This window comes from Tigriopus californicus, chromosome 8 (genome assembly GCF_007210705.1).
Source record: "Tigriopus californicus strain San Diego chromosome 8, Tcal_SD_v2.1, whole genome shotgun sequence".
In the NCBI taxonomy this organism is placed as follows: Eukaryota; Metazoa; Arthropoda; class Copepoda; order Harpacticoida; family Harpacticidae; genus Tigriopus; species Tigriopus californicus.
In genome coordinates, this window is record NC_081447.1 from 13,618,547 (window position 1) to 13,643,618 (window position 25,072).

The following is a 25,072-nucleotide window of genomic DNA, read 5'->3' on the forward strand; positions in this document are numbered from 1 at the left end:
CAACGGACCGGTTGTTCCGGTTGTTGGCGTCTGTCGCTCTCCGAGATGATGTCCCAAATGTCTTCGGATCTCCCTGAGGAGAGTGAGAGACAGAGAAAGACAAGGGAGACAGGAAACAGCCTCTTCGAATACGGATCTACTGACATAAAATTGACGAGGGGCCCTTTTCTTTGATCCGCCTCAGAAAATCGAAGACGAAGCAAACGAGTCTTTTGGTCTTTTGGGAGGGCATGCTAGGAGCCTTGGTAACTAAAGAGCTTTGTCAATGAATGGCTACCTTGACGTCAATGTCTATTATGGGCCTGCAGACAATATCATATCTTGGATTTATGGTCACTGCTCAAGGATAGTAGCACGAATGGAGAGCATATTCTCTGATGTTCTTGTTCGAAATAAAGTAGCTCATTGTGATGAGGTTGTTTTTCTTTTTACTCACCAGCATATTCTGGGAAACAGATGGTTAGTGGAGATCGCAGAATTTTTTCCTCAAAGAGATCCTTCTTGTTCAAGAATAGAATTATTGACGTGTCTCCGAACCATTTGTTGTTGCATATCGAGTCAAAGAGCTTCAAACTCTCTTGCATTCGGTTCTGTGGAGATAAAAAAAGAGGGTGAAGAAGAGACAACAACGCAAATGTGAAAACTAATCCATGGCTGGAAGACGAGAAAGATGATAAAGGAACCTCATTAATGAGTATGCTGAGGTTCCATTTACATTCATTCATCGATCCACCTTTCTTTCGTGCTTTGGCACCTACACGGCGTAATGGATATGAGAGAAGAGAGAGCCTTGCCGAGGAGTTGGTTCTCTCGTATTTTTATGTGGGGAATAGAAAGTTGTACTACACTAAATGTGCCTTGAATGTGTTTGACATGATATGACCGAGACAGGTTTAAGGTGTTCTCTAAAAGCTCCCCAATTTTGGGATCGTAGTACGAAAGGCGTGTTTCACATCTCAGGAAGAAAAACTGAGAGAGGAAGTTGGCAATATTTTGATATCCTCGTTAGAAAGTGATTATGTGCAATAGATATCAGACGGTTTCCTCTATTCATGAAAAATACATGTTTATCCAAATTTTGAACAATCTGCTTTCAGTTATTTGTGAAGCGCTGACTCAACTCCTGGCTCATTCTAAAAATGCAAATGTATTTTCCTCCCATCAATTGATGCAATCAAATTCTTCTTGTAATTTGTGATGCTTTGTCCTCAGAGGGCCAGATAGATGCACTCAGGTTTCAAGGATCAAAGAAACGCTCCATGAAAAGAGATTACTGACTGGACTGACTTCACCTTAACCGGTAAAGCTGTAAAAATGTAGGGTAAAAACGTTTTCTTTCTCTTGGCTTGACCTCTCTAGGTTATAAACCTCTCTGTTTCTGAGTAGATGGGAACACAAACGAACCGTAATGAAGTGATTTCCTAGTAGGGATTATTCTGAGAGAGCATAAAAAGGATTAAGGCTTACTGTGGTCTCATCCTCATGAAGGACTTGATCATATTCTGACATCGCCACGCAGAAAATAATTGCAGTCACGTCCTCGAAGCAATGAATCCATTTCTTTCTTTCCGATCTCTGTCCTCCCACGTCAAAGAGTCTGGAAGAGGGTTAGCACATACAAAGAAAATGACAATGTACCTATGAAGGAGTCCTTGTTGCCATTCCCAATGATCGCTCTGGGCTTGGCTTCCTATGGCCACAATGGAATGGAACGTGGAAACTCACTTGAAATTCAGGTTCTTGAACGAAAAGTGAACCTCGACGATTCCTGTGGTTTTGACTCGGGTTCGTAAGATGTCTTGCTCTGTGGGCTGGTAATCCTTGGCCCCGAGGCGAGAGAGATCGTCCAAAAAGCTGAAATGTTAGATGCGAGTTTGTGAATTCGAAAGCCAACAAAATTGGCGGCTTGGCGCTCACAGCTCAGACCTGAGGGCGTGGATCCGACTTTCAAAGTTGAGCGATAGCGCCAAAGTGAAGCGAGCCTTAATTTTTTTCGACATCAAACACTCGAAGATTCGAAAGAAGTTCGTTCTATTCCCGATATCACTCTTCAAAGTGAAGCGCAAATGAGAAGCATACCTCTCCATTGATTCAAGGTGAAAATTATTGCTCCTTGCATTTGAGCATACATACATACGTATATGTATGTACGTACTGCACGGATCAAAGCTCAACTTTGTCAAAATGTGCAAGAAAAATGCATTCATTAATGAAAGGCATATGACCTACTACGTCGACCCAGAACAAAGAAAGCACTGAAAATGATCGCCTGTCAAAGCTTCCAAATGGTATTTAAGATTCTAGTGAGGCTCCTTATCTGGGATTTTTTTCAGATCAATCTTTGGCCTTCCATTGAATCCTTTGATCCCAAGGCTCAACCTTGTCAATTGCACGCCTTGCAATCAGATGTAAAGAACTTACTATTTGGCAGAATCGTTCAGTTGGTACTCGTTGGACCTGGCGAAACACTCTTGCACGCCTCCATCCGCCCACAAGCGCTTCATGCCTGCTAAAAGCTCCTCGGAGAAAGGTTCGGTATCTTCCATCCGAGAGACCACGTCCATGACCATTTTGGCATCGCCCTGAATCATAATGGATGCATGATACTTGATTACATTGAGAAATTAGATATCAAGAAGTCGATATGAGTGTGCGCGTACGTCTCTGTCGGTGTTGGCAAATGTGATGCCGAGGTTGGGCATTGCTCTCAAAATGGCGACCAGGGACTGAATGGTGTTGCTGTAAACCACCGGTCTGTACTGTTTGAAGTCTTCGGATGTGAAACCACTCTCGTGGATGATTCTGAAAATAGATTGAACAAGTCAAGTGTGCTCTTCGTTGCTGGGTCGATTGGGTGGTTCATTAATCAAGTCAATCTTACTTCATCTGCTTCACGATGGTGCTTTTGCCAGACTCTCCCGCTCCTGAAATGAAGATAGAGTGCCAGTTCTACATTGAGGGTTTACGTGTGCACACTCACATTACCACTAATTTGATTTGATTGACCTATTTTGTACTACCAAACTGAATGATTTCTCCTTGTGCATTGGGTTTCTCAAATTAGATTTTTCGCAAAACAAATGTTTTCAAAGGGAATGCTAAAGGCCAAGAAGGGAGTGGTGCATAATGCTAGATTTACGTAAGCAATACGTAGTTTGGAACTAAAATATTGATTAATGTGTTGTGAAAATAGATTACGAGGCCTCCCTGCCCTTACGTACGAAGTTTCTACTTCCTGAGAAATGCCAATGGTTCTACTTGAGTTGAGACTTGAGAGTGCTAGTAGCACAACGACGCTAGAGAGGAATCAATCATAATTTAGAAAGCCAGCCGTTTTGGGCCAGAAGTCCTTCGAGGCCTCAACGACTACAGAGTTTGAGATGTGACTCGTTTCAAATCCCAGAAAACACAATCACCCTTTGGATTTCGCTCGTGGTGCTTTGGAGCGCTTTTCTTTTAATGATGGGAAATTTTGAAGTCTACACTTTTGGCGTTAAGTGCCCATGGGGCAGCAACGGGGCCTTAGACTTTCATCATTAATTTACTATTTTTCATTTCCTTTCCAAAATTGTTTAATGCATGTAATATACGCATTGTCATCTGGACAGTTTGATGGTCTTTAAAATTCAGCAGTTTTTTTGATGGCTTTAAACTTATCATTCATGTTCAATGTCAAATTTTCCGATCCTACTGTATCTTAGGACGATAAGAATAGCACGTGGTGAGGCTTCAAATTTGTGTAATTGGAAAATATTGTTCAATTCCATGTGTTGAAATACTGTGGGCTGGTATTATCCAAATTTGACATGTCTCTATTGACCACTTATTTTGGAATAACGTGACATTGTGGTCGAACCCCCTTACGGACAGAGTGGCGTGTTTGGACCACTGGATTAGTCATAGCTGCCAGCGCCACCTGTTCAGGAATGTCAAGTGGCTTTGACTCAATGTCAAAACTTCCGTCGGCTTTTTATTGATATTATTGTGTTTGGTTGTCCAAGTGTCAAATTCTTGCCTTATTGCTTTTTTCGGTCGAGCGGCTCTTCTCTGATTAGCAAAGGCTACAGTAGCGACTAAAAAGTGAATCTGTTCTAGGAATCCAGGCCTTGCTTACCCAATAATAGCAATTTGATGTCCTTGGCCGCTTGGATGCCGTCTTCCTTCAAGTTCTTTTCAATCTGTTTGCTCCTGGCCCTGGAGGCCCTCTCCTCGGCAGACATGGCACACCCCATGATGGTTTTTAAACTGATCTTGAAATTCTCTGAGGAACCCACACTCCCTGCAGCACTTGTGCCACGGGGCCACCACCTGATTGATCAGGACGTGCCACGGGACAACTACTTTGACGACAACAACAACAACGACGACGACGTCAGTAACGACGACGACGAGGATGTGGATGCGATGATGATAAAGAAATGGGGTGAGAAGGCAGCTGAAGGCTTCTCACAGGGTAGGCCTATCTACCCGCACTGATTGGTTGGGTAGCCACCCTCGTGTTGAGGGGGTCACTCGATGGGGAACAGGGAGCGATACGCCCGAAAGGGGTCGTAGGGGTGACACTGGCAGGAGATGTGAACCTCAATTGTTGGAGGCGATGGCGTCACTGACTGGTGGTAACGGAATTGGTGATGGTGGTTGTGGTGACGGTGATGATGGTGGTGGTGGTGGAAGAGGAGATCGGCACTTTGGATGAGAGTCGCCACCACGAGAGACTATCGTTGATTCTGGAGACAAATACCTAGCCGAGGAGGGCACATAGTAACGCTAATAATACTGGACTTCTACAACATCTTGTTCCCCCCGAGGTGGACTCCAATCCAGATATTGATCCAATATGGCGTTAGCTGATTCTGCTCTCTCTTTCTCGTTGCTCCACTCCACTCCAATGCCTTCTCCGTGTCCGTCTCCTTCTCCGTGTTGTCCGTGTCCGTCTCGTCGTCCTCTTCCTGCCTCACTTCTCTTTCACGTCTTCGTCTTGTCCGTCTTAGCTTCTAGTGGGTCTCCGTCTCGTCCTCGGCGGTCGACGTCCACCTCGACGAGTTCTCCTCCGCCTTGTTCTTGATCTCCTCCTTCTCCTCGGTGTTCTTCCGCGCCTTGCTTTTTGGTGGGTCTCCGTCCGCGGTCTCTCACCTCCCTTCCCTCCTCTCTCTGTCTTCTCAATGGATGTATCTGGTATTTGTTGACGAGGAGGACGAGATGGGTGGGTGCCTCACTCCGTGCCTCACTCCGTGTCTCTCTCCGTGCCTCTCTCACTCTTCACCCTGTTCCGTTCCTGTAAGTGTTCCAAACTCAACCCAGAAGAGGGTCTCGCCCACAATCATCGGGGGATGATGTAGGAAGAGGTGGTGCTGGTCGATGTATGGTCGTGGAGGTATTCCAACTACGCTATGGATGGGTGTGGGTGAATAAGTGAGAGAGGGAGTGTATGTTGCGACAGAGGACCATGAAGGAAGCACGGTGACAGCCAGCCAAACAAGTGGATCTCTTTCTCTGCCTCTCTCTTTGCTTCCCCCGCTTCCACTTGGCTATGGGGAGCAGATGTGTGCAATTGTGCATGTGTGTGTGTGTGTGCCTGATGGAATGCTCCATGTACTCATTCGAGTATTACGTACTACTAGCTGGGCTCTCTCCTTCTCTCTCTTTGCCTTGCTTTTCTGGTGCATGTAGGAATCTCTCGCTCATCTCGCCGGGTCTCTGGGACGTGTTTCGGGGAAGTGCCACAAAGGCTTGGGGAGGGCTTTCTAAATACTGAACATTTGAGGAGTGCCCAAACTCGAGCCTGTACGGAATCAAGACTCTGGAGAACACTCACCGGGGCCAAGTGGATCTCGGGTGTTCCCCGGTTATTGTGTGACGAGTGGCACACGGAGAAGAAAGGAAGGAGCGAGAGCGAGAGCAAATGTCTCTTTTCCTCCCTCTCTCTCTCTCTCACTCAAAGCATCTCCCAAAGCATGAATGAAATAGACATTCAACTTTATCGAGAGTTTACAGAGTGGAAAATGTGAGACACATTGAAAGGAGAGAGAGAGAGAGAGCTTTCACTTCGTGGGAAAGAGTCTATGCGAAGGAACATAACGGCTGCAAAAAGGATTCGATAATATTTTCAGAGGCCCTTTCCCAATCCAATGCAGTCGAACATATTAGAGAGTGACTCAAATGCCCAAGATTTGACGGACACTCCAAATTCATCTTGTCAGTTTTCAAGCCCGCGTAACCGAAGAGAACGACTTAGATATTATTCATTTTTGTCGTTCTAGCTCAGATTAAAAACTTAGATAACTAAAAGCACAATATAAAAAACAAAACATTCAAAGACCTTGTTTGACTAAAATCATAAGCACAAGGCAAAAGTCTGGCTGACCATTTATCACTGGCAATCTCTGGGTCATGTATGCATTATCAATTATCATAGACCATGAGACAGATTAGATTGTGCTTTGTGACCGCTTTCTTCATGCATACGACAGAACAAAACCTTGCTTCCTCCGTCTTTCTCGGGTTGCCTTAACTTGCTCAATGAATATGAATTCAAGGATTATCTTGAAGAACATCTCCTATTGAAGAAGACAACAACAGCCGAGACGAAGAAAGAAGAACTCATCGTTCAGCTTGTACGCACATTATCCTCAGTACTCAAAAGTACTACTACTTTGTATACAGAGCTCATGGCCAGACTGGATGGACTCTGTTTGACTTCTCGTGTTGAAATCAAAGAAGCCTTCAAGAAACATATACATACAGAGAAGCCAGCTTATTGCTAAGCTCGCCATTCTTGGTAGTCCTCTTTCCACGATCCTATGTAGAGAAAATAATTTTTAGAAGCGAGTACTCGAACTGAATAGATAAGCTTCGACAAGTGGCCTGACAAGTTTTGCACAGAATGCCAAAATGTCAATTCGAGCGGCGGTCATGGATGAGAGCACATGTCAGATTGTCAGCACATCCATCAACTCGGTAGAAGTTTGTTCGGGTCAACTATTTATTCTTCTATTGATTCTATTTCTACATCAACTTTTGATGAACATTCTCTCAACTAGAGTGACCACAAGTTGATTCTAACATTTCCCCTAGAACGGGTTTTGGGACTTCGGATCACTTCAGGATCACTGTCGTCCTCACTAGATTCTTCTTCTTCCTCCTCCTCTTCTTCCTCCTCCTCTTCTTCGTCTTCCTCATCATCTCCTTCCTCGTCATCACTTCCTTCGTCCATATCCTCGTCGTCTTGTTGTTCTTCGTCGCCGTTATCATCGTCTGCGTCATTTTCGGACTCGCCTTGATCCTGGGCTTGATTATCTTGGCCTTCTTCTTCTTCGCCGTTCTCGTCCGCTTCTTCCTCCTCATCGTCGTTTTTGTCTAGACCTTCAATTTTCTGATCATTTAACAGCTTCTTTTGATGGGCTAATTCCGATTCGGCAGCATTGATCTGTTGAGCTTTCCAGTCGCCTTCAATATGCTCCATCAGTCCGTATGCATATTTTTCGATTGGAGTCAATTGACTGAGGAATCCGCTAAAATAATGATTGCATCAGTTATTCACGATAAGTTCCTAATTAGGAATGATTAAGGATTGGGAAATAACCAAATTAATCCTACAAAATACCTTTGAATGTTGTCTTGAGGGGATTTGTCGTTCTCGTCGAAATCATCGGCATCCTCATTTGCTTCTTTACGGGCGCTAATGAGGGCCTAGAATGGAAGTTGAACAATGTAAAGTACTGCATCCATGACAAAAAGGGTATGATGGCACTTGATTTACGTACCTGCGAATCAAGTTCATCTTCAACAGCAGCTATAGCACTCTCGAAGGCTCCCACGGACGAGTTCTTTTGCTTTTCCTCGTCATCGTTGTCTCTCTCGTCGGTTTCATCGTTTTTGTTCACGTTGAAGATGTCTCTGATGGTTTGGGACTTTAGAGAAGCTGTAGTAAAATTACCTCCTTCAATCGCCAAATCTCCCAAGAGTCTTTTCTGATTGGCTTTCTTCAGAATGTTCTCTTCGATTGTGTGCTCACTGATCATTCTATAAATGTGCACATCTCTCGTCTGACCGATTCGGTGACAGCGATCCTGGGCTTGAGCATCCTAGAAAAAATTCCATGATTCAAAATTGAACAAGTCAAAACAAAATCACTTTTTCTCTTACCATGGTGGGATTCCAATCCGAGTCATAAAAGATAACAGTATCTGCTCCAGTTAGATTGATGCCAACACCTCCAGATCGAGTGGAGAGGATGAAACAGAAATATTTCGGATCCCCATTGAATCGTTCCATAAGAGCTTGTCTCTGTTCCACTTTCGTGGCTCCGTCCAACCGGAGATAAATGAATCCGTGGTAGTTCAAGAAGCTCTCCAAGACATCCAACATCTTGGTCATTTGCGTGAAGACCAACACTCGATGGTTTTCAGCCTTGAGCTTTCGCAACAGGCCACCCATGACTTGAAGCTTGCCACAATCGTACTGGATGAGTCTCAGTTCGGGGAGGAGGAGATTGAAGTTAATGCCATGTTGATTTGGTTCATTCGCAAGGATCTCTTGAATCAGGGGGGCGGTTTTGACGGTTGTGGGGATGGCGGTGTTGGCCAAGAGTACAGGTGGCACGAAAATGTGGAAACGCTCCAAGATGACTCGATCGAAGGTTTGAGGGAGGTCATAGTTCAAATGAGCGAGGGACCTGACTACATTTGACACGGCTTGAACGAGATCGAGCCCGTAAAAGGGAGTGGTTCGACATCGGGACTCGTTCAAAAGGAACTTTTGTTTTAAATCCTGGGTCACCACCTCTAAGTACTCTCTTTGAACCATTTTTTGTCGAGATTTTAAGCCTCCTTGAAACAGCTTGGACGAAAATATTCCCATGGCAGTTTTGGGCGGACCTTGCTCGACCTTCTTCTCTTCACCGTCCTCGAGTTTAGCTACTTTAGGTGGAACGGGAGAAAGTTCCGAGCTCTCGTGGGGCCTTTTTAAAGGGGACTGGACCATCGTGCCATTTTCTGGACCCTGGACGGATTTGGCATCTTTGAAGTTGTATCCCAATTGGGGATCCGACGCCCAAAGTGGGCTTTGAGACGATTTTACTAGAAGGTAGGTTCCTTTGTAAATTTTGATGCTCAGTTCCTTCTTTCCTTTGACAAAGAGGTTGTTGTTGATCACGTTTGAGAACTGAATCAGCTCACGTTGATTTCTCGTGTTCAAAGGCACGGGTCTGACTCTCATTCGGAATTCATCTCTGGGACAGGGTGGGACATGGATTTGATTGGATTCAAGGGCGAGGAGACGCACGCAAGTCTGGATGTCGTTCACTTTTAATCGGTGCAAGTTGAAGGCGTCAAAGGCAGATAAGGTGGTTTCATTGTTGGTCAGACATAGAGAATGGTTCTTGAGATCAATCTCATCCAAGGGTTGATAGTCCAGAGCCTTGAGAATGGGTTTGGGCGCCAGGTATTGGGTAATGATTGGATCACAGACAAACGGAGACACGGTAGGGCGAGGTTCGAATAAATTGGGATGGTTGCACACCTTCCTCAATTGCATCAGGATATTAATCACATTCAAGAAGTTGCCAGTCTCAAGTGTTTCTTGGGTCTTGGAACGAGACATGAAGTCGTCGTAGAGGAATCGTTGTCTTTTGGAGAGTGGACATTTGATGACATGCTCGTATTTCTTGGGCATTTGCTTCTCGACCTCGTTCTTGAGTCGCCTCAGGAGAAACGGCCTTAAGACCTTGTGGAGCCGCTTCACCAAGCTATCGTTGTATTCGGCCGTGTCTTCCACCATGCCTGTCAGTGGATTAGAGAACCATTCCTTGAAGTTGCGATGGGACTGGAACACGTTAGGCATTAGGAAGTGCATGAGTGACCACAACTCCATGAGGTTGTTCTGAAGGGGTGTGCCGGTGAGTAACAGGCGAGCTCGACTGGAAAAGTTCAAGAGCAACTGCCAACGCTGGGATTTGAAATTTTTGATGTGTTGGGCCTCGTCCAAGATGAGATAATGCCACTGTTTCCGTCGGAAACTGGAATGGTCTTGGATGACCAGTTTGTAGGAGGTGATGCAAATATGGAATGAATTGGGCTTGGTCCAGCCCACACGTTTGGCTTTGCGCTCTTTCTGAGATCCGTAGTAAGTGAGGATCTTGAAAGCGGGGCACCATTTCTTGATCTCCATTTCCCAATTGAGCATGACGGAGGTGGGCACCACAATCAGATGAGGACCCCAGGACCCTTTCTCGCACGCCAAGTGGGCTAATAAGGCAATCGTTTGAATGGTCTTCCCCAGGCCCATCTCGTCGGCCAAGATTCCGTTGAATTGGCGTTCATGTAGAGAGACCAACCAATCCAAGCCGATATGTTGGTACTCGCGGAGAGTATGTTTGAGCAAGAAGGGCACCTTGGTTTTGACATTGGTCGTATCAAGCGTGTTGCCCGTAGGCTTGAACTGTGCGGCGGCCTCGATGGCTCCGAAAAATTCATCGTTGTCACTGTCCGCCTCGGGATCAGGATCGACCAATACTTTTAGATCCTTCGTCTTTTCCTCATCATCATCTTCTTCATCATCATCATCCTCGTCCTCTCCATCGGCTTTGTCTTTGTTACCTTGGGCTTGGCCGTTTTGATCCTTTTCACCCCTGGGCTGACTTTTGTCACTGGATTGAGTCTCACTCTTCGTTGATGCCGGGTCTGGGTCAACCTCCTCTTTTTCGGCAAAAAGCTCGGGATGGAATTTCTTCAAAAGATCCTCGACGGGAATGTCCGCTTCGCGGTTTAGATCGTCGAGTTCGTCGTCTTCTCGTCGATCATCGTCTTTCGAAATGGTGGCTTCATCGTCGTCCGAGGATTCCGCCGGTCGATATTCGCGGTCTTGGCGGCTATGCGAGCGCGTGGAACTGCCGCCATCGAGACTTTCACCATCACTGCCGCCCGGCGTGGAATTGGTGGTGGTGGTGGCCAAGCTCTCGGCTAATAGAGTTGAGAACTTTTCAGTTTTGTCCACTATAAAATTCAGATGCACATCCAAAGCCTCTTTGCGTTTCTCCTCGATCTGCGTCTTGAGTTGATATTCGAACAATTTCTGGATATTGGCCCAGAACCCGCGGATCTCCTTGGCCATGAACGAAGCGATCTTGCGTTTGTTGGTCTCAGTGGCCTTCTGCGCCCGTGCCACGGCCAGGTGACGGTCTTGAAAGTGTTTTTGGACCATGCGGGCGCATTTCCGCGACAAGGTCTTACGGATCTTGAGCTCCTGCTGGACCACGCTACTCATCCACGTCATCTCTTCCAACACGTAGCCCCAATGCGTCTTCATCACGGCTGGCTCCACTACGGGCTTCCATTTCTTAGCCCCGGCCCATTTGCCCTCGGCTTGCAAGAGTTGGACCCGTGTGGTGATAACGGCTTCAGCCCTCGCAGCCGCACTCACGGCCGTCTCGCCCCGTCGACTCGAGCTTCGCGAACGACCCGCCGCCGGCGCCACCACCACCACGGGCGAAGCGGACCCGCTCGGGCGGGGTGAGGCCGGACTACTTAACCTAGCACTACCGGCCGGCGGCTCCTCTGGGGCCGCATCGAGTGCGGGTACGGGTATAAACGGGCCGGATGTGGCTTGGAGTCGCTCGAGCTCGGTTTCATGTTGAGCCAGAACTTGGCGCAGTTGGGATAAACGGGTTTTAAGGCGGGAACGGACCCGCTGAATGCGGGCCGACTTGGACGTCTCGCTGAGCGACATCCAGCCAACCAGGCAGAAGACCAGGAGAAAGCGCTGATCTAGCACGGATGGATCGAATAATGCGGTCGAATTAACGACCGGTCTTCATGTTGAAGAAATGGCGATGATAATACTAGTAATAAACGCCTTGGATAATGGACATGAGAGCGATGAGCCAGGATGGAGTGCAAGAAGGAAGGACTAAGATTGGAGTGTTTTCAAGTCCGCGGATTCATAACAACACGAAAAATCAGGGTGGCAGGATGCAGTAGCATGCACAAAGCAGTGCAGTCAGCATTTAGTAACACCAGCCAGGATGGCCCTGGGAAAGCTGAGCGCTGCGAAATGAAGCAATAGAGAACTATGAAATGTTCCCATGAAAACCGATTGCCAATTGTCGGCTTGTGTATTTCATTATTTGTTTCAAGTGTGTGCAAAACTTACTTATGAGATCGAAACCAAGTGTATGCATATATTGGCAATGAATATACTATCATCATTTGTTCACTCCCCCTTCTCCCCCGGGAAAAAATTAAATGAATAAAGATAATAATATCTTCAGGATAGGAAGCAAATTGTTAAGGTCGAGGGGGCTCCTTAATGACATACATGATGTCAAGTAGGGTGTTCCCCGAGGCTCCATCTTAGGGCCCCTGCTTTTTATAGTATTCATTGCCCCGCTTCAAAAGCTTAGTATTACGGCCAGTCTCTCTTCTTATGCTGACGATACAAAGTTAGTTTCTGGTAGGAATGGCCAAGATTGCACTAGCCTGGCGAAGGACCTAAAAATAATTAATTCTTGGGTTACTAAGAGTAATATGGCCCTGAACGGAATGAAATTCCGCTCAATGACCTTCGGGTCAACTCCCTTTAATACCCCACTCATAGCAAATGGAGTTAAACCTATTGAGCAGGTCTCATCTATGAAAGATTTAGGTGCAGTCCTCCAAGATAATGGAAAGTTTGATGAGCATATCCGGTTGAAGGTGGGTAAAGCTTTTCAAACATGTGGTTGGATATATCGCACGTTTAAGTCCAGAGATAGCATCACGATGCTAACTCTGTACAAGTCGATTGTCCAGCCACATCTTGAATACGCCTCACCCATTTGGGCTCCAATGAGTTCAGCAGGTTTGCAAAAGGTCGAGCAAGTCCAAAGATATTTCACTAGGAACATCACAGGAATGAGAGAGCTCTCGTATTGGGAAAGGTTAGAACGGTTGGGATTGTACAGTACTCAGAGAAGGTACGAAAGGTATCTGATACTGTACGTCTTCAAAAGCATCCATGAGCTTTGTCCCAATCCAGGATTTAGGGTCAATGCTAGTGACTGCAGAGGCTTAATGTGCGTTTTGAGAATCCAGGCTAGTTCGAAAAATGAAGTCCACATCTCTTTTTTCTCGGGCTCCTTCATTGTTNTGAGAGCACCTTCAAGCCCTTGAGAATCCAGGCTAGTTCGAACAATGAAGTCCACATCTCATCTTTCTCGGGCTCCTTCATTGTTTAATTTGCTTCCCTCTGATATTCGTAGGGAATACGTAGGCCTTGTTGATCCGGTAGCATCTTTCAAGTCAGACTTGGACAAATTTTTAGATAACATTCCAGATCAATCCTACATTCAATGACTAGCCCGGTCTGCCAACTCAAATTCGTTGATAGACCAAATATAATACAATGATTGAAAGGTAATGTATGGACGAATTATAACGTTATTATTTAAAAGTACTGGGTTGTACATTCCCTGTATGTATCGGTTAGAAAAGCCCGTGAAAAAACAAACCAAAGAAAAGAATAATGATAATCAGCAAGGCTTAACTAACGCTACCGGTAACGTGTTACTTTTCTGAAAAAGTAACGGTAACGGAACGGGTTTTTAAGCCCTCCCGTTACCGGAACTTTCTTTTTTACTAAACGATCGAAAAAATAATTGTATAAATGTTCCCCTCCTGATTTTTGTAAAAATTCCGTCTCAAATGCAGTAAATTACTTATTGGGACATTAAAGCAGGCAAGGAAGATGACGTCATCTTCAAATTTTGAGAGCTTACTCGTACTTTTGAGGCTTTATAGCTCTTTGCTAAATGATTCAATTGAAGTTTCAGTTCTTTCATCCATTACAGGAATGGCTCATGTAACGCTGCATTTTTTATAAACTGTCTCAGTTTCACTCTTACCCTGCAGAAAAATTACATTGTAGCAGAAAAAACAGGATTTTGACTTATTTTTCGTATTCTATAATTTGTGGTTTTACAATCGACTTTTTGAAAACTTCGAAAGTTTTTTTTGCATAAAATGGTGATTTTTATCTTGTTTTTTTTAGCACCTCTTTTGTTTTGAAAAGTGCCCCAATGACCTCCCAAAATTTATGCTGACGTCATCGTGCAACTACTACTTCAAAGTCCCAACTAATGGAATCCAATAATCACGGGAGTCATTTGTTTCACGTTATATTTATTAAACGTTAAAAGATCTCATAATCATTTTCCAAAAAGTAACAGTAATGGTAACGCGTTACTTCTTTTCGGTAACGGTACAAGCCCTGATAATCAGTATCAATTATTCTACAGATGACGGCCCAAACGAAATTGTCAATGGAGTACTCCATGCATTGTCTCACTTTCTGCAAATATTACTTCAAGTTTTTCGACATTTTGAATTTCTCACTTTTTTTCTCTTTATAGATCCCCTTTTTAGATATAGAGATCCTTTATAGACCTTTAATAATTCTTCTGGCAGAATAAACAAAACACTTGACACCGAGCGAAACTTCAGTTTGACAACTTTCAAGCCAGTACGTGGTGGTGCTGGGCCACCTCAGCCGCAGCTGCGCAATCATTGCGAATATGCAAAAAATGCAATAAAATGCAGCTGTGTACTTTACAAACACATGTCAGGGTAGTTCACGAATTTAAGTCAAATTTCATATGAACATAAAAGTAAATAAGCTTGAATGGTTTACCTAGTGCCACAAGCCATTCCCTGCTCAGTAGCGGTAAAGATGTCAAAGCATGAGAAAAACAAATATTCACTACCAATGGGACCATGGGAATGGCTAAAAGAATGTCCAGAAAAAATTACAGTTTGAGAGATTTAGACACTACAATACTAACGTCTTACTCAGTTCTCGACTGAAGTTCCGAGCTACCTTTTTTATTTGCATATTTGTCGCCTGGATGTGCATGTTTTCCCTGCCTCATGTAGGTAGTACGACAACAAACTCCCTCCACAAAGTCGATCAAGCTTTCAACTCGTCAGAAAATCATCCGAACCATAATAAGAACCAATAGTAAACGAGTGGTGTGCTTCAAAAGACCAGGACGACGTGGATCAGGAACTGGCGCCCCCATTACCTCCCACACCATCCGATCCCCAGGCAGCCCCGAGAATCCAACCTAGCCCATGGGGCCCAACGACCCTCTGGTCCAGTCAACCTGAAGGCCATTGGTCCACCCACTTGTTGCCTCTCCCGTCTACTAACAATCCCGGTGGGGGCACCAACTAATCAAAGGGGTCGGCACCCGTGAATGACCCGGTGCTCGTGGCCCATGGCCCGCTCAGCCCAGATCCGCCCGTGCCTTCCGCTCCACCGGATCTGGTTATCATGAGAACGGCGGTAAGGAGGGAGTCCCTCAAGGGGCTTAGCCAAGCCCAGATAGCCAGATCGAAAGGTCGCGTTGCCTAAGCCCATTCATTATTCAGTTTAGGGTCCTTTGACCTAGGATACCCTGAAACCTTTGAAGCCTTACGTACGCCTTTGAGGGCTAGTACATTTAGTGAGTGAGTAGGCATTATCATGCATGATTCATGTTGGAAATATGGCTCACTGATTGGGCTTGAACTCATTTTTTTATCATGCTGGAATTGATTGCCTGACATTTGACATCGGGCTTTCATTTGAGTCAAAGACAGAGCTCGTTCCTTATTATGTGATACTTCCAGGTGAGCTCGATTCTGTCCGAGATGAAGGATCCGAGTCCGTTGTGCTTTCCAGATTACGAGCAAACCTACTTGGACCACGCTCGAATCTGGATTCTCGTCCAAGGCGCTTCGGAAGCTCAATTGGCCCATCTCCGGACCCACCACGCCCGCTGGAGCCAGCCCACGCCACCCGGACCCCCCTCGCAGTGGGCCGCTTTCCGTTATCTGACCCACTATCCGCTCGAAAACAACGAATGGCGGGACTTTCAGACCTTTCGCGGTGTCATGGGACTCCTGTCCTTTGTGACCTGGCCCGAGGCCACCATGGCCGTGAAACGCCATCGACAAACGCAGGCTCAATTGGCCTCGTCGCTCCGGGCGCATCGTCTGATAGCCCCGCCCAATTGCTCGCACGAGCTGCAAGGCGTGGACTCGGACTTGGTCACACTCGCCACGTCTGAGAACGGCATAGAGTGGTCCGCCGACGATTTGGATCGGATCATAGTGCCTTTCCTCCAAGACTTGGTGGAAACGGTGGAAACGCGCTTAAGCGAGAATCTGGCCAAGGACGCCAGTCATAAGCCCGTGCTTTTGGTGGCTCCCTTTGAGCGGAAGGACTTTGTAGGCCTGGATTTGGATAGCCGGATCAATAAGAAGCGGACCCTAGGACGATTCAAGAAGCATTTGGGCGATCTGGCTCTCCAAAGTGGGCGAGCCAATGAGGCATTTACGTTTTACGAAGCGGCCTTGGAACATTTGAAATCGTGCAATGACTGGATGTGGTTAGGTAACACAGTGGAATGCCTCTGTGCCTTGTCCGTGTTGGCCGGTACGAGTTTCGGCCCCATTTTCGAGGTCGAACCTTTCATTCAGGAGCAATTATACCGCGGCGACGAGTTTGTGGAAAAATGCCGTGAACTGGTCGTGAATTATAGCAAGTATCGCTACTCGGGCATGATCGAGACCGAGGCTTGTGTCAAGGCGGTTCGGGTCATGATCGCTCAAAGACAGACCTTGCACGCGGCTGAATTCCTCCAAAATGTCGTGTTCATCAACTTGAACATGACCGACACGGAGAAAGTGAAACGCTTCGCGGCTCTGAGCGAACTCTACGGAGAAATTGGATTTTCGCGGAAAAGTGCCTTCTTCCATCGGGTGGCCGCCATGCGATGTGTGGCCCCGCATAATCCTCAGCCCGAATGGGAGTTGTGCTACCAGCTGTTGTTGAAAACCATGCCCGGATATTTTTTTCCCATGGCCCATCAGGGCACGGTCAGCACGAATAGCAACCATCGAGTGGATTCGTCCAAAGGCTGGGCCACGGTTCAAGTTCAGATTCTGCAAGAGCTCGTGGGCACGGCTCGGCGAATGGGCGATCATCTGATCGCCATCAAGCACCTCGTGTTCCTCTTGGAGAACTTCCACCACTGTCTTCCAACGGCGGATCTCGATACAACCTGTCAGGAGATTTTCACTCTAGCCACCCGGATGAAGCAGCAGCATCTGCCTTTGCCCAAATACACTCTTCATTCCATTCCCAAACTGATCAAATTCCAGCCAGTGTCGGCCGTGCCCGAATCGGGGTCTTGGGGTGGGTCTGCGGAATCCCAACCAACAGGACCGTTCCTGTTCACCCCCATACTGAACTACGAGAAACGACGGAAGCGTTGCGAGTGGATCAAAGGTGAAGCCTGTGAGGTGGAGATCGACTTGATCACCCCACCCATCCCGATTAGTGTGGTGGATATGCGGCTTTTGTCCGAAGGCAATGCCTTGGACCCGTGTGAAGTGTCGTTTGTGATGAACCCAAGTGACCCCAAGCCCATCGTGCATGTGAAGTTGACCGCCATTCCCCAGTCATTTGGTGATATCACGCTCACGGGCGTGTCCTTCGTTTTGTTCGGCTTGGAAGTGGAATGTTTGCTCAAAGACCTCGGATTGGACAGCGAAGAGAACTGTCCTATTGTTCACGTCAATCCGTCCTTGCCGCGACTTCATACGCACCTAGAAGTGCTGAAAGCTCCGGTGAATCCCAAATCGTTAGAGATCTACAATGGCGAGACCTTAGACATGGATCTCTCTATAGTTGGAGCTCAAGAAGAGATCCCATTGATTCTATCATGCACCATGACGCCCCATGTGTTCAACTCGTGTGTGAGTATTATGGATCAACGCCTCAACGAGATCTGCATCAAGTCTCACCCGGACGTGAAAACTCGCATATCTCTCCGTGGACCAACCACCTCGTGTTTATCCGAAGAGACTGACGAATACTTGACCTCCTCCTCCTCCTCCTCCTCATCAACTAAAGCCTTAACTCTCACACTTACGCTAAAAAGTGCCCCTCCTAGTGCCGATTCTGATCGGGTCCCACCCAAAGTATGCATCAACACGCCAATGCAAAAGATCTCCCTCCACGTGTTGCCCTCGATATCCGTGTGTTGGTGGGATGTGTTTCCTAGTGAAAATCCACGCGAGTGCTATCTCGTTATCGACATCCTCAATTCGACCTCGGATGAGGCGGAGATCACCTATTTAGACGGGAAGAAGATCATCGTGATCGACAGCCAGGCCAAATGTCGCGTGCCCATCGCTCTGGAAAAGATTGCGAGTCCTGACGAATCCGAGGCCAGCTTCGCCCGACACATCGACGACCAAGTCAACATTGTGTGGAGCCTCAAGAAACTGGAACGAAATGGATTGGTGTCTCTCAAGGAGATCCAGCTCACGCCCAATATGATTCAAACCCTCTCGCTCTGTGATATCGATTGGTCGCTCTTTGTCAATGGACAGCAATGGCTAGGGATGGAGCTCCAAGCTCAAGCCGGTCAGCCCATTGAGGTTACTATTCGACTCTCGAGACCCACTTTGGCGGCCGCCTCGACCGAGGACAAACATGAAAAGTGGCGTTGTATGTTCAGCTTGAACTGCCATTACGAAGAAGAGGTCACGCCCAGTGGGCAGATCAAGCGCATCGAGCTGCCCTCAAGTGGATCCAAGTGCGTCCGCAGTGCCGGAAATCATCAAAACGTGACCTACAAAGCAGTGATAATCGCTCCCAATTGTGGCAACCTGTTCCTCAAGAGCTCCTGCGAGGCCATGATCCCATCGGATCAGGCCACGCGGATCGTCGAGCTCCCTTTGGTGGGTATCACCATTCAAAACTGAGATTAATTGGCAAAGATATCTGTTCATGGAACTAGAAATATAACTTTATATCATGTGCATAAGTCACACAAATAACATGAGAGGGAGGGAAAGAAATTGGGAATTCGTTGAAACCGATGAGTTATTCCTCAGGCCATCCAAAGTCCCTATCCACCACATTGTAGAGATCGTAGTTAAATTGGGCGTAGAACTTCCTTAAGCGCGTTTTGGTCTCATCAGTGATGTTTGGGTGAGCTCGACCCTTGCTTTTGGTCAAGCAATGCAGCTCCGGATTACTACTGGTCTTCTTCTTCAAGCAATGGAAGCCTTTGGTTGAGTTGAAGAAGAAGTCGTTCTTTTCGATCTGAAGAGGTAATCCCAGAAATTGTTCCACTTTCCTTAGCTCATGCCAAGGTTGGTGAATTAATCGATCCCCATTCACGATATGAATCTGATTCTTCGGGAAGAAATGCATCCACCGGTGGATGTACTGGACATAGATGCTCTTGGCCACGGCTTCATAGCCCGTATTCACCGATTTATTCGGGAAGAATACCAACTCCTCAAATGACTTGAAAGTTCGACCGCGTTCCAAATGGTTGTACATGATTTGAGTATAATCAGAGATCAGTCGGGTGACGGGATCCCTCAGAACTAAAAGAAGTAAGATTTGCGGGTTCATGGCAAAAATCCGTTGTGGAACACTCTCGGTCACAAAATAGCTGGGACTCTTCTCGATAGCCAATTCACCAGGCATGGTTTTAGGCATTTGGCTCTTGTACCATTCCAATCCGAGATGGAAGTTGGTCTCGATGTCGAAAAAATGCACTTCCGCCTTGGCAATCTTCACCTGGGAGTGGAGATTAATCATATCCAGAAGGGCTCGAGTCCCACCTTTCCGTACCCCAATGACAATGCATTCAGGTAAACGGTGAATGGCGGAAGAATTGTCGACCTGAGTGTCCACTGGGTGAATGTGAAATTTACCGAATTTCACCAATACCATTCCGGTCAGGTGGACCGTGGCCACAATGAGAATGGCCACCTGGAGGAACCGAGACACCTTGGAAGTCCACATGATTTCTTCTTGGTGTTATTATGGTCTCATGGTTGTTCATGAGAAAGTGAGAAAGCTCGGCAAGTCATGAGCGCCCATGGAAAAGACAGTCACAAAGGGGGCGAAAAATCAATAATCCAGGAGACGCAAGCAAGTCCGCACACTCTGTGAGGGTGGTGCCCTTCTCTCTCTTGCCTCAGTTTCGTGAGAAATGGTAATCTAATCTGCTCCTTTGGGCACTAGGAAGTTGCAAAGGTTCGAATATAGGCTTTTCAAAAATGTACTTGGATTGTCTCTGTCCCCTCCTTTGCTTTGGTTTGGCTTCGCCACTGTCATGAAAATTTGGAGGCATCATTGATTTTTTTTTCGTATATAGTTGCGTTCACAAACCATTTCATCAGTAGCCTCCAGACGGCTTTCCTTTTTATTTAAATTGAGGTAAACACAATATAAAATCGTGTTTCTTGTATAAGAATATAAAGCAATATAAACATAAATGCAACAAGTTCTAATGGAATGTCTTCTTCACATCGCACTGATCTCTGACCAAAGTCAAGCCCTCCAAGTCAACTCCTGCTTGATGACAAGTCACACCCAAATGTTCTACGGCTGCTTGAACTTGATCCAGCGCATTTGGAGCTTTGGTTATCAGCACCAGAAATCCACCACCACCCGCTCCTGCCAAAGACTGTATAAAAGTACAAAAAGTTTTAAATCATTTGACGTCCATGGTAGTAAACAGAAGATCTGCTCTAACCTGACCAAGTGACAACGACTTGGTGGCTTTCAAAATGGGCACAATGGATTCGGGTTCACTTCCCTCGGCTAAGAGTTTCTTCAGGGTCCAATAAGTGTTGAGGCACTCGCCTACCTGAGCAAGAGATTCTAGAATGGAGGGCTAGAATTTTTGTCTGCTAAATTCATTAGAAAATTGTCAGATGCTCGAATCTTACCATTTTGGATGGCTGTCCACATTTTAGTGGCCAGGTCGTGATTGTCCCTAATAGCTTGATGAATAACATCCTTCTTGGAATACCAAGCCTTCACAACATTCTATATGAAACGATGTGTGCTTTCAATAAGTGATGAACGATGAGTAACCGACATGTTCCCAATGCTCTTACCTGAAGGAGGTTCTTGGCCAACCTCACTTTACCCGTGTAAACTAGGACGAGATGAGACTCTAGCACCTTATTGAAAGGATGTTCCATTGGAATGATCTCACGAGTGACAGTCAAAGGCTCTTTGGGCAGACACCTTCCAATTTTAATCCCCGGGACCAAGCCGTTCACCTGATCTTGCCAACCTCCTCCAGTAGTAAGCAATTGTTCCACTTGTAAAACCTATTTGGCATAGTCTCTTTAACGAGATCTCAAAATAAAACTCACCAGCTGTATACTCACTCCATGGATGATGTCGTCAATGGTAAATACCAATCCCATGCAGTCCCATAGGCACGCCAAAATAGTTCCGGCTAAAATGCTAGAGGTTCCAAGACCTGTTCCTTCTGGTAAATCTGACCACGTTTCTACTTCAATGCCGCCTTCGAAATGCTAAAGCACGGTCAAAATGAGAGCAATCAATGTCGCCCAATTACTTAAGTGGGAACAGATTTTTACAATTTTGAAGAGGTTTACCTTTGCCAAGAGGTCTTCCAATGTGCCTTGAGTTAAGCTGAAATTAGTGGCAAGGTGTAGACATGATTTAACTAAGGCAAAATCTGAAGTCGGATTAGAGAAATCCTGCAAGTCCTGCATTTTCCCGAATGTTCTGGTGAACCCTTTCTTATTCTGAGCTCCTTGGTGCATTTTGATCTCCATGCATTCCACTCTTTTCATACGACACCCTATGGGTCTCTACAATTGGAACATGCAAATTTGCTTGAGCATTACTTCCAATTCAAGAAGGAAGCTGTCTATTCACCTTGCCATTGATAACAATTGCCACTCCCACCACCGCTCCTCCTTAGTCATTGCAAATTGGGGGCGTGTCAGTCCATCCTCCCGCTAGGTCAATTCTAGCTGGGCTGGTGCTTTCAACCCAAATATTGAGCGGTGGCCTAGTTCCCGCGGGTTTGGGCAAGATGTTGGATTGAACTGTTCTGGTAACATAACTAGTTACCAGACTTATCACTTGGTCCAATTGGCTGGCAAGGTACGTCCCATGAGCCTCAATAGTTTGGCTATTAAAAGTACCTTTAATCAGGGACCATCCATTTCGGTATTGCCCTATCTTAAGTGGAAGGTGTTATAATATAGTGCTCTATTACTTGTCCATCGAGGTCAAGAAGTCTACCTGGAAATGAGTAGCGGCTTTGGCCAAGGTTTTATCCATCTCTGAAGAGACATCTTGGTCATTGGCAGAGGGTTGATTGGCAGCTAATATGGACAACTTGGTCAGAGATGAGCAAATCTCGAATCTGTTCCCAGCGATGATCCATTGATCTATGTGTGCAACCTCCTCGTCAATGGACCCTGTTCAATGATATGGGCATGAAATTAAAGACGGCCTGACAGGTCACTTGATTATCTATTTGGAAACTGGTCTCAGCCATTGGCTACTACCATCTTGTTTCTCAACTCATCCGAATGGTACATCTATAAATAGTGAATCCATTGTTTACTCGTTTTCACTTTGTTTCGCTTCACAGCCAAATTCACACAGGTGGGGATTTACTTCTTCTTCCTGGCCCTGCCATTCAGTCCCAAGGCATTGAGAACCAACCGATTGGCCACTTTGGAAGAGGTCTCGGGTCGGACTGCGGTCGGGTCATGGAACATGTACACATCATGGACACGGCTTTTGGATTGTTCCGTGCCTTGAACAAGCGGTCGAATCTTGATCTTTTCAAACTCGGCCACCAAAGCCGCATTCATGAGTTCATTGGATTGAAACTTGGCCAAGGCGTGGGTGTCATCCACCCATTTCAGGTCGTACTTGCCGCGGAATTGGGTCAGTTCTTGGATGATATCGCCGGTCTTTAAGTCGGGTAAGAAGTCGTGGATCTCAACAATGTTTTGATTGGACAATTCCAATTTGTCTTGGTTGCTTAATTCGCAGTTCTCAATTTGAACCTGAGAACCGAAGCGATCTTTAATCTCCAGCAAAGCCGTCGATTCTCGTTTGGCCTTGGGCACATAAACGGCTTGAGTCGGCCTTTTGGCCACCGTCATCTTAACCTGGACCGCATCTTGAGGATCGTCCCAGAAAACCGCCAATTGTCTGAGCGGCTCAACGCCAAAAGATTGGGTGGAAAGTCCTGAAAAGGTTTGGACCAGTTCGTGGACCTTAAGACGATGATAGGCATTCAAGTCTGGCGGGAACAACAGGATCGCATCCTTGGTCTGGCCTTGGGCATGAAAGACCTGGATTTTTTCCGCCACTCGGCTGGCATCCATGCTTCATGGATGGGAGGGCTGGGGTGGGGCTGAATAGTGGAGCCGGGTTCGTCGTTTCAACACGGACCTTGGGCCAGGGAGAAGGAGGAGCACGGCGGCTACCTTCCATGCTTACCTGATTCCCTGGATGAGGACATGATTGCTTTGGAGCTGGCTTGATTGAGCGGTGAGACGTGAGACTTGAATGAATAGAAGTTGAAAAATCGAGTTCCCACAATCACTGCCTGACACAGGGTGACGCCGTTTAAATAAACACTTGACAGATGAACAGTGTTTATCGGACGAATGCTCTTACTGCTCAATGTAGTAATTTGGGGCGGCCAGACTTTAAATCGAGTTTGTGAGAGCTCTCTTTTTTCGTGGTCATGTCAAAGTCCACTGGTGTCAAGTGGTGTGCGTGCTGTTCTGGAGATCCTAGATGTAGAGATGGGCTAAGTCTAGACAGGCCATATCAGTCAGTGATTGTGAGTGAGTAAGTGAGTTGTGAACAAGTCCTTAGTCAAGTGACAAACCCAAGCCCCAAAAGCCTTTAGGCTATATATCCTTACTGCAACTTGAGGCAAACAATCATGGCAAAGCAAAGTGAATATCATACTTTTTCATTCCATGATTAGCCTTCCCCATTTCAATCCTCATAGCATTGGCTGCCTTCTTATCTGTCATGCCAGGATTAATCATTTTGAATTTGCTTCACGTCTTTTTTGAATTTCAGGTTGTTGGACTTTTGGTAATGATCAGGTCTATTTTGGCCAAAGCTTTTGGTGCCAATGAAAGGCTTCTTCAGTTCATTAAAAATGGCCATAAGAACTTGCTTTTTTTGAATTGAAGTACATTGTTATTGGTAGTTTAGCTTAATTGTGCTTTGGCTGAAATGGAGAGGTTGTTTTTATATTTTATTGGAGACAATTTTTTTCCTTGATTAAATGCAAATTTCTGTACAAGATTTAGTTGAACAAGTACAAATGATGTGAATAGTTCTCTATTTGTGGGTGTAAATTGGTGTTTCAAATCAAGAACCTCTCCTATGGCAGGATGTTCTTAGTCCCAAGATTTTTGAGCACTCCAAATAGGGCATGTCAAGTGCAGGAAATTCAAGGAAGAATGGGGTCTGGCACCCTGAATTTGAGCATTTTTAAGAGGGAGAACTAAGACAAACATCACAGTCAACTTGCAATATCCGCCCATTGAATTTTCACTAATCCCCTGATTTTGAGTGAGCTGTGTTACAAAACCCAACAAAATGTCCATAATTTTCAGTGGTTTATGCACAATGCTATTTGATTATACCAGCATGTAAAATGGAATAAATGTCAAAATTCAATGCATGCACAGTGCAGTATTGCTGGGCATGTTATCTTTGATTTTACTCCATGGAATAGCGTCAGTTCTTCAGGAATGCATTCACTTGACAAACCTTACAGAATTATGTTTTCCACCTTTATGCTGTTTTTGGTCATGAATTACCAAAAGTGCCATTTCCAACCAACTAATAACCTTTCTTTAAGTTATGATAATGAGAAAGCTGCTCATTGTGACAAAACAAGAAAAAAAGTTTGAACACCACATTCCCAATTTAAGTGCTTGCTCACTTTACAAGAGTTAACTATTACAAATTTCAATTCTAGAGAAGTAAGGTAAGGCTTGTTTCTCATTCCCCAAGTGGATAGCTATTTATTCAAGAGACAGGGTTTCCTTCTCATGAAGTTGGAAAAAGTCAGGTTTTGAAAAAAGTTTGTACATCTGAATAAACTTGATAACAGCCATAATGCACTAGGGTCTAAACTTATTTATTCCACAGGAATAAGGTGACAAATATCATGAAAATTATGTTTGTATAATAAGTTGTAAGA

At 45.8% G+C, this 25,072-nt stretch overlaps 5 protein-coding genes across 5 annotated transcripts in view; 1 reads left to right on the top strand and 4 right to left on the bottom strand.

The window, feature by feature from the left end:
• The window catches only part of LOC131884974 (guanine nucleotide-binding protein G(o) subunit alpha), a gene marked incomplete in the record, with an annotated part of 6,709 nt that extends 1,215 nt beyond the window's left edge, over positions 1-5,494 (bottom strand). Inside the window, 7 exon segments of the mRNA XM_059232881.1 lie at positions 437-590; positions 1,468-1,597; positions 1,726-1,854; positions 2,422-2,582; positions 2,661-2,802; positions 2,882-2,924; positions 4,115-5,494. Of these exon segments, the coding sequence (XP_059088864.1) occupies positions 437-590; positions 1,468-1,597; positions 1,726-1,854; positions 2,422-2,582; positions 2,661-2,802; positions 2,882-2,924; positions 4,115-4,232 (877 nt within the window).
• A 1,470-nt stretch (positions 5,495-6,964) lies between these two features.
• Positions 6,965-11,935, bottom strand: LOC131884975 (helicase SRCAP-like). Its single transcript, XM_059232883.1, has 4 exons — positions 8,146-11,935; positions 7,764-8,084; positions 7,604-7,689; positions 6,965-7,511 (listed from the first exon to the last, which is right to left on the bottom strand). The coding sequence occupies exons 1-4, from the start codon at positions 11,722-11,724 to the stop codon at positions 7,037-7,039; spliced, it is 4,461 nt and encodes a 1,486-aa protein (XP_059088866.1). The 5' UTR covers positions 11,725-11,935; the 3' UTR covers positions 6,965-7,036.
• Positions 11,936-14,897: 2,962 nt separating this feature from the next.
• LOC131884976 (protein brunelleschi-like) lies at positions 14,898-18,850 on the top strand. Its single transcript, XM_059232884.1, has 2 exons — positions 14,898-15,315; positions 15,642-18,850. Exons 1-2 carry the CDS (start codon positions 15,304-15,306, stop codon positions 18,786-18,788), a joined length of 3,159 nt encoding a protein of 1,052 aa, XP_059088867.1. The 5' UTR covers positions 14,898-15,303; the 3' UTR covers positions 18,789-18,850.
• On the bottom strand, positions 18,809-20,089 carry LOC131884978 (heparan sulfate glucosamine 3-O-sulfotransferase 5-like). Its single transcript, XM_059232886.1, has one exon. The coding sequence runs from the start codon at positions 19,843-19,845 to the stop codon at positions 18,910-18,912; it is 936 nt and encodes a 311-aa protein (XP_059088869.1). The 5' UTR covers positions 19,846-20,089; the 3' UTR covers positions 18,809-18,909.
• A 127-nt stretch (positions 20,090-20,216) lies between these two features.
• Positions 20,217-23,577, bottom strand: LOC131884977 (L-fucose kinase-like). The gene is given in 9 exon segments (XM_059232885.1): positions 20,217-20,512; positions 20,582-20,709; positions 20,778-20,877; positions 20,949-21,167; positions 21,228-21,377; positions 21,462-21,680; positions 21,748-22,056; positions 22,120-22,298; positions 23,338-23,577. Coding segments are annotated over 9 exon segments (1,506 nt in total). The 5' UTR covers positions 23,360-23,577; the 3' UTR covers positions 20,217-20,332.
• Positions 23,578-25,072: the final 1,495 nt, after the last annotated feature.

Bases quoted from the DNA above. Each gene is read 5' to 3' on its own strand.
- LOC131884978 (XM_059232886.1), bottom strand. From the start codon at position 19,845: ATGTGGACTTCCAAGGTGTCTCGGTTCCTCCAGGTGGCCATTCTCATT.
- LOC131884975 (XM_059232883.1), bottom strand. From the start codon at position 11,724: ATGTCGCTCAGCGAGACGTCCAAGTCGGCCCGCATTCAGCGGGTCCGT. The intron at 8,085-8,145 runs GTAAGAGAAAAA...AATTTTTTCTAG, and splicing joins CGGATTGGAATCCCACCATG to GATGCTCAAGCCCAGGATCG. The intron at 7,512-7,603 runs GTATTTTGTAGG...TCATTATTTTAG, and splicing joins CCTCAAGACAACATTCAAAG to CGGATTCCTCAGTCAATTGA.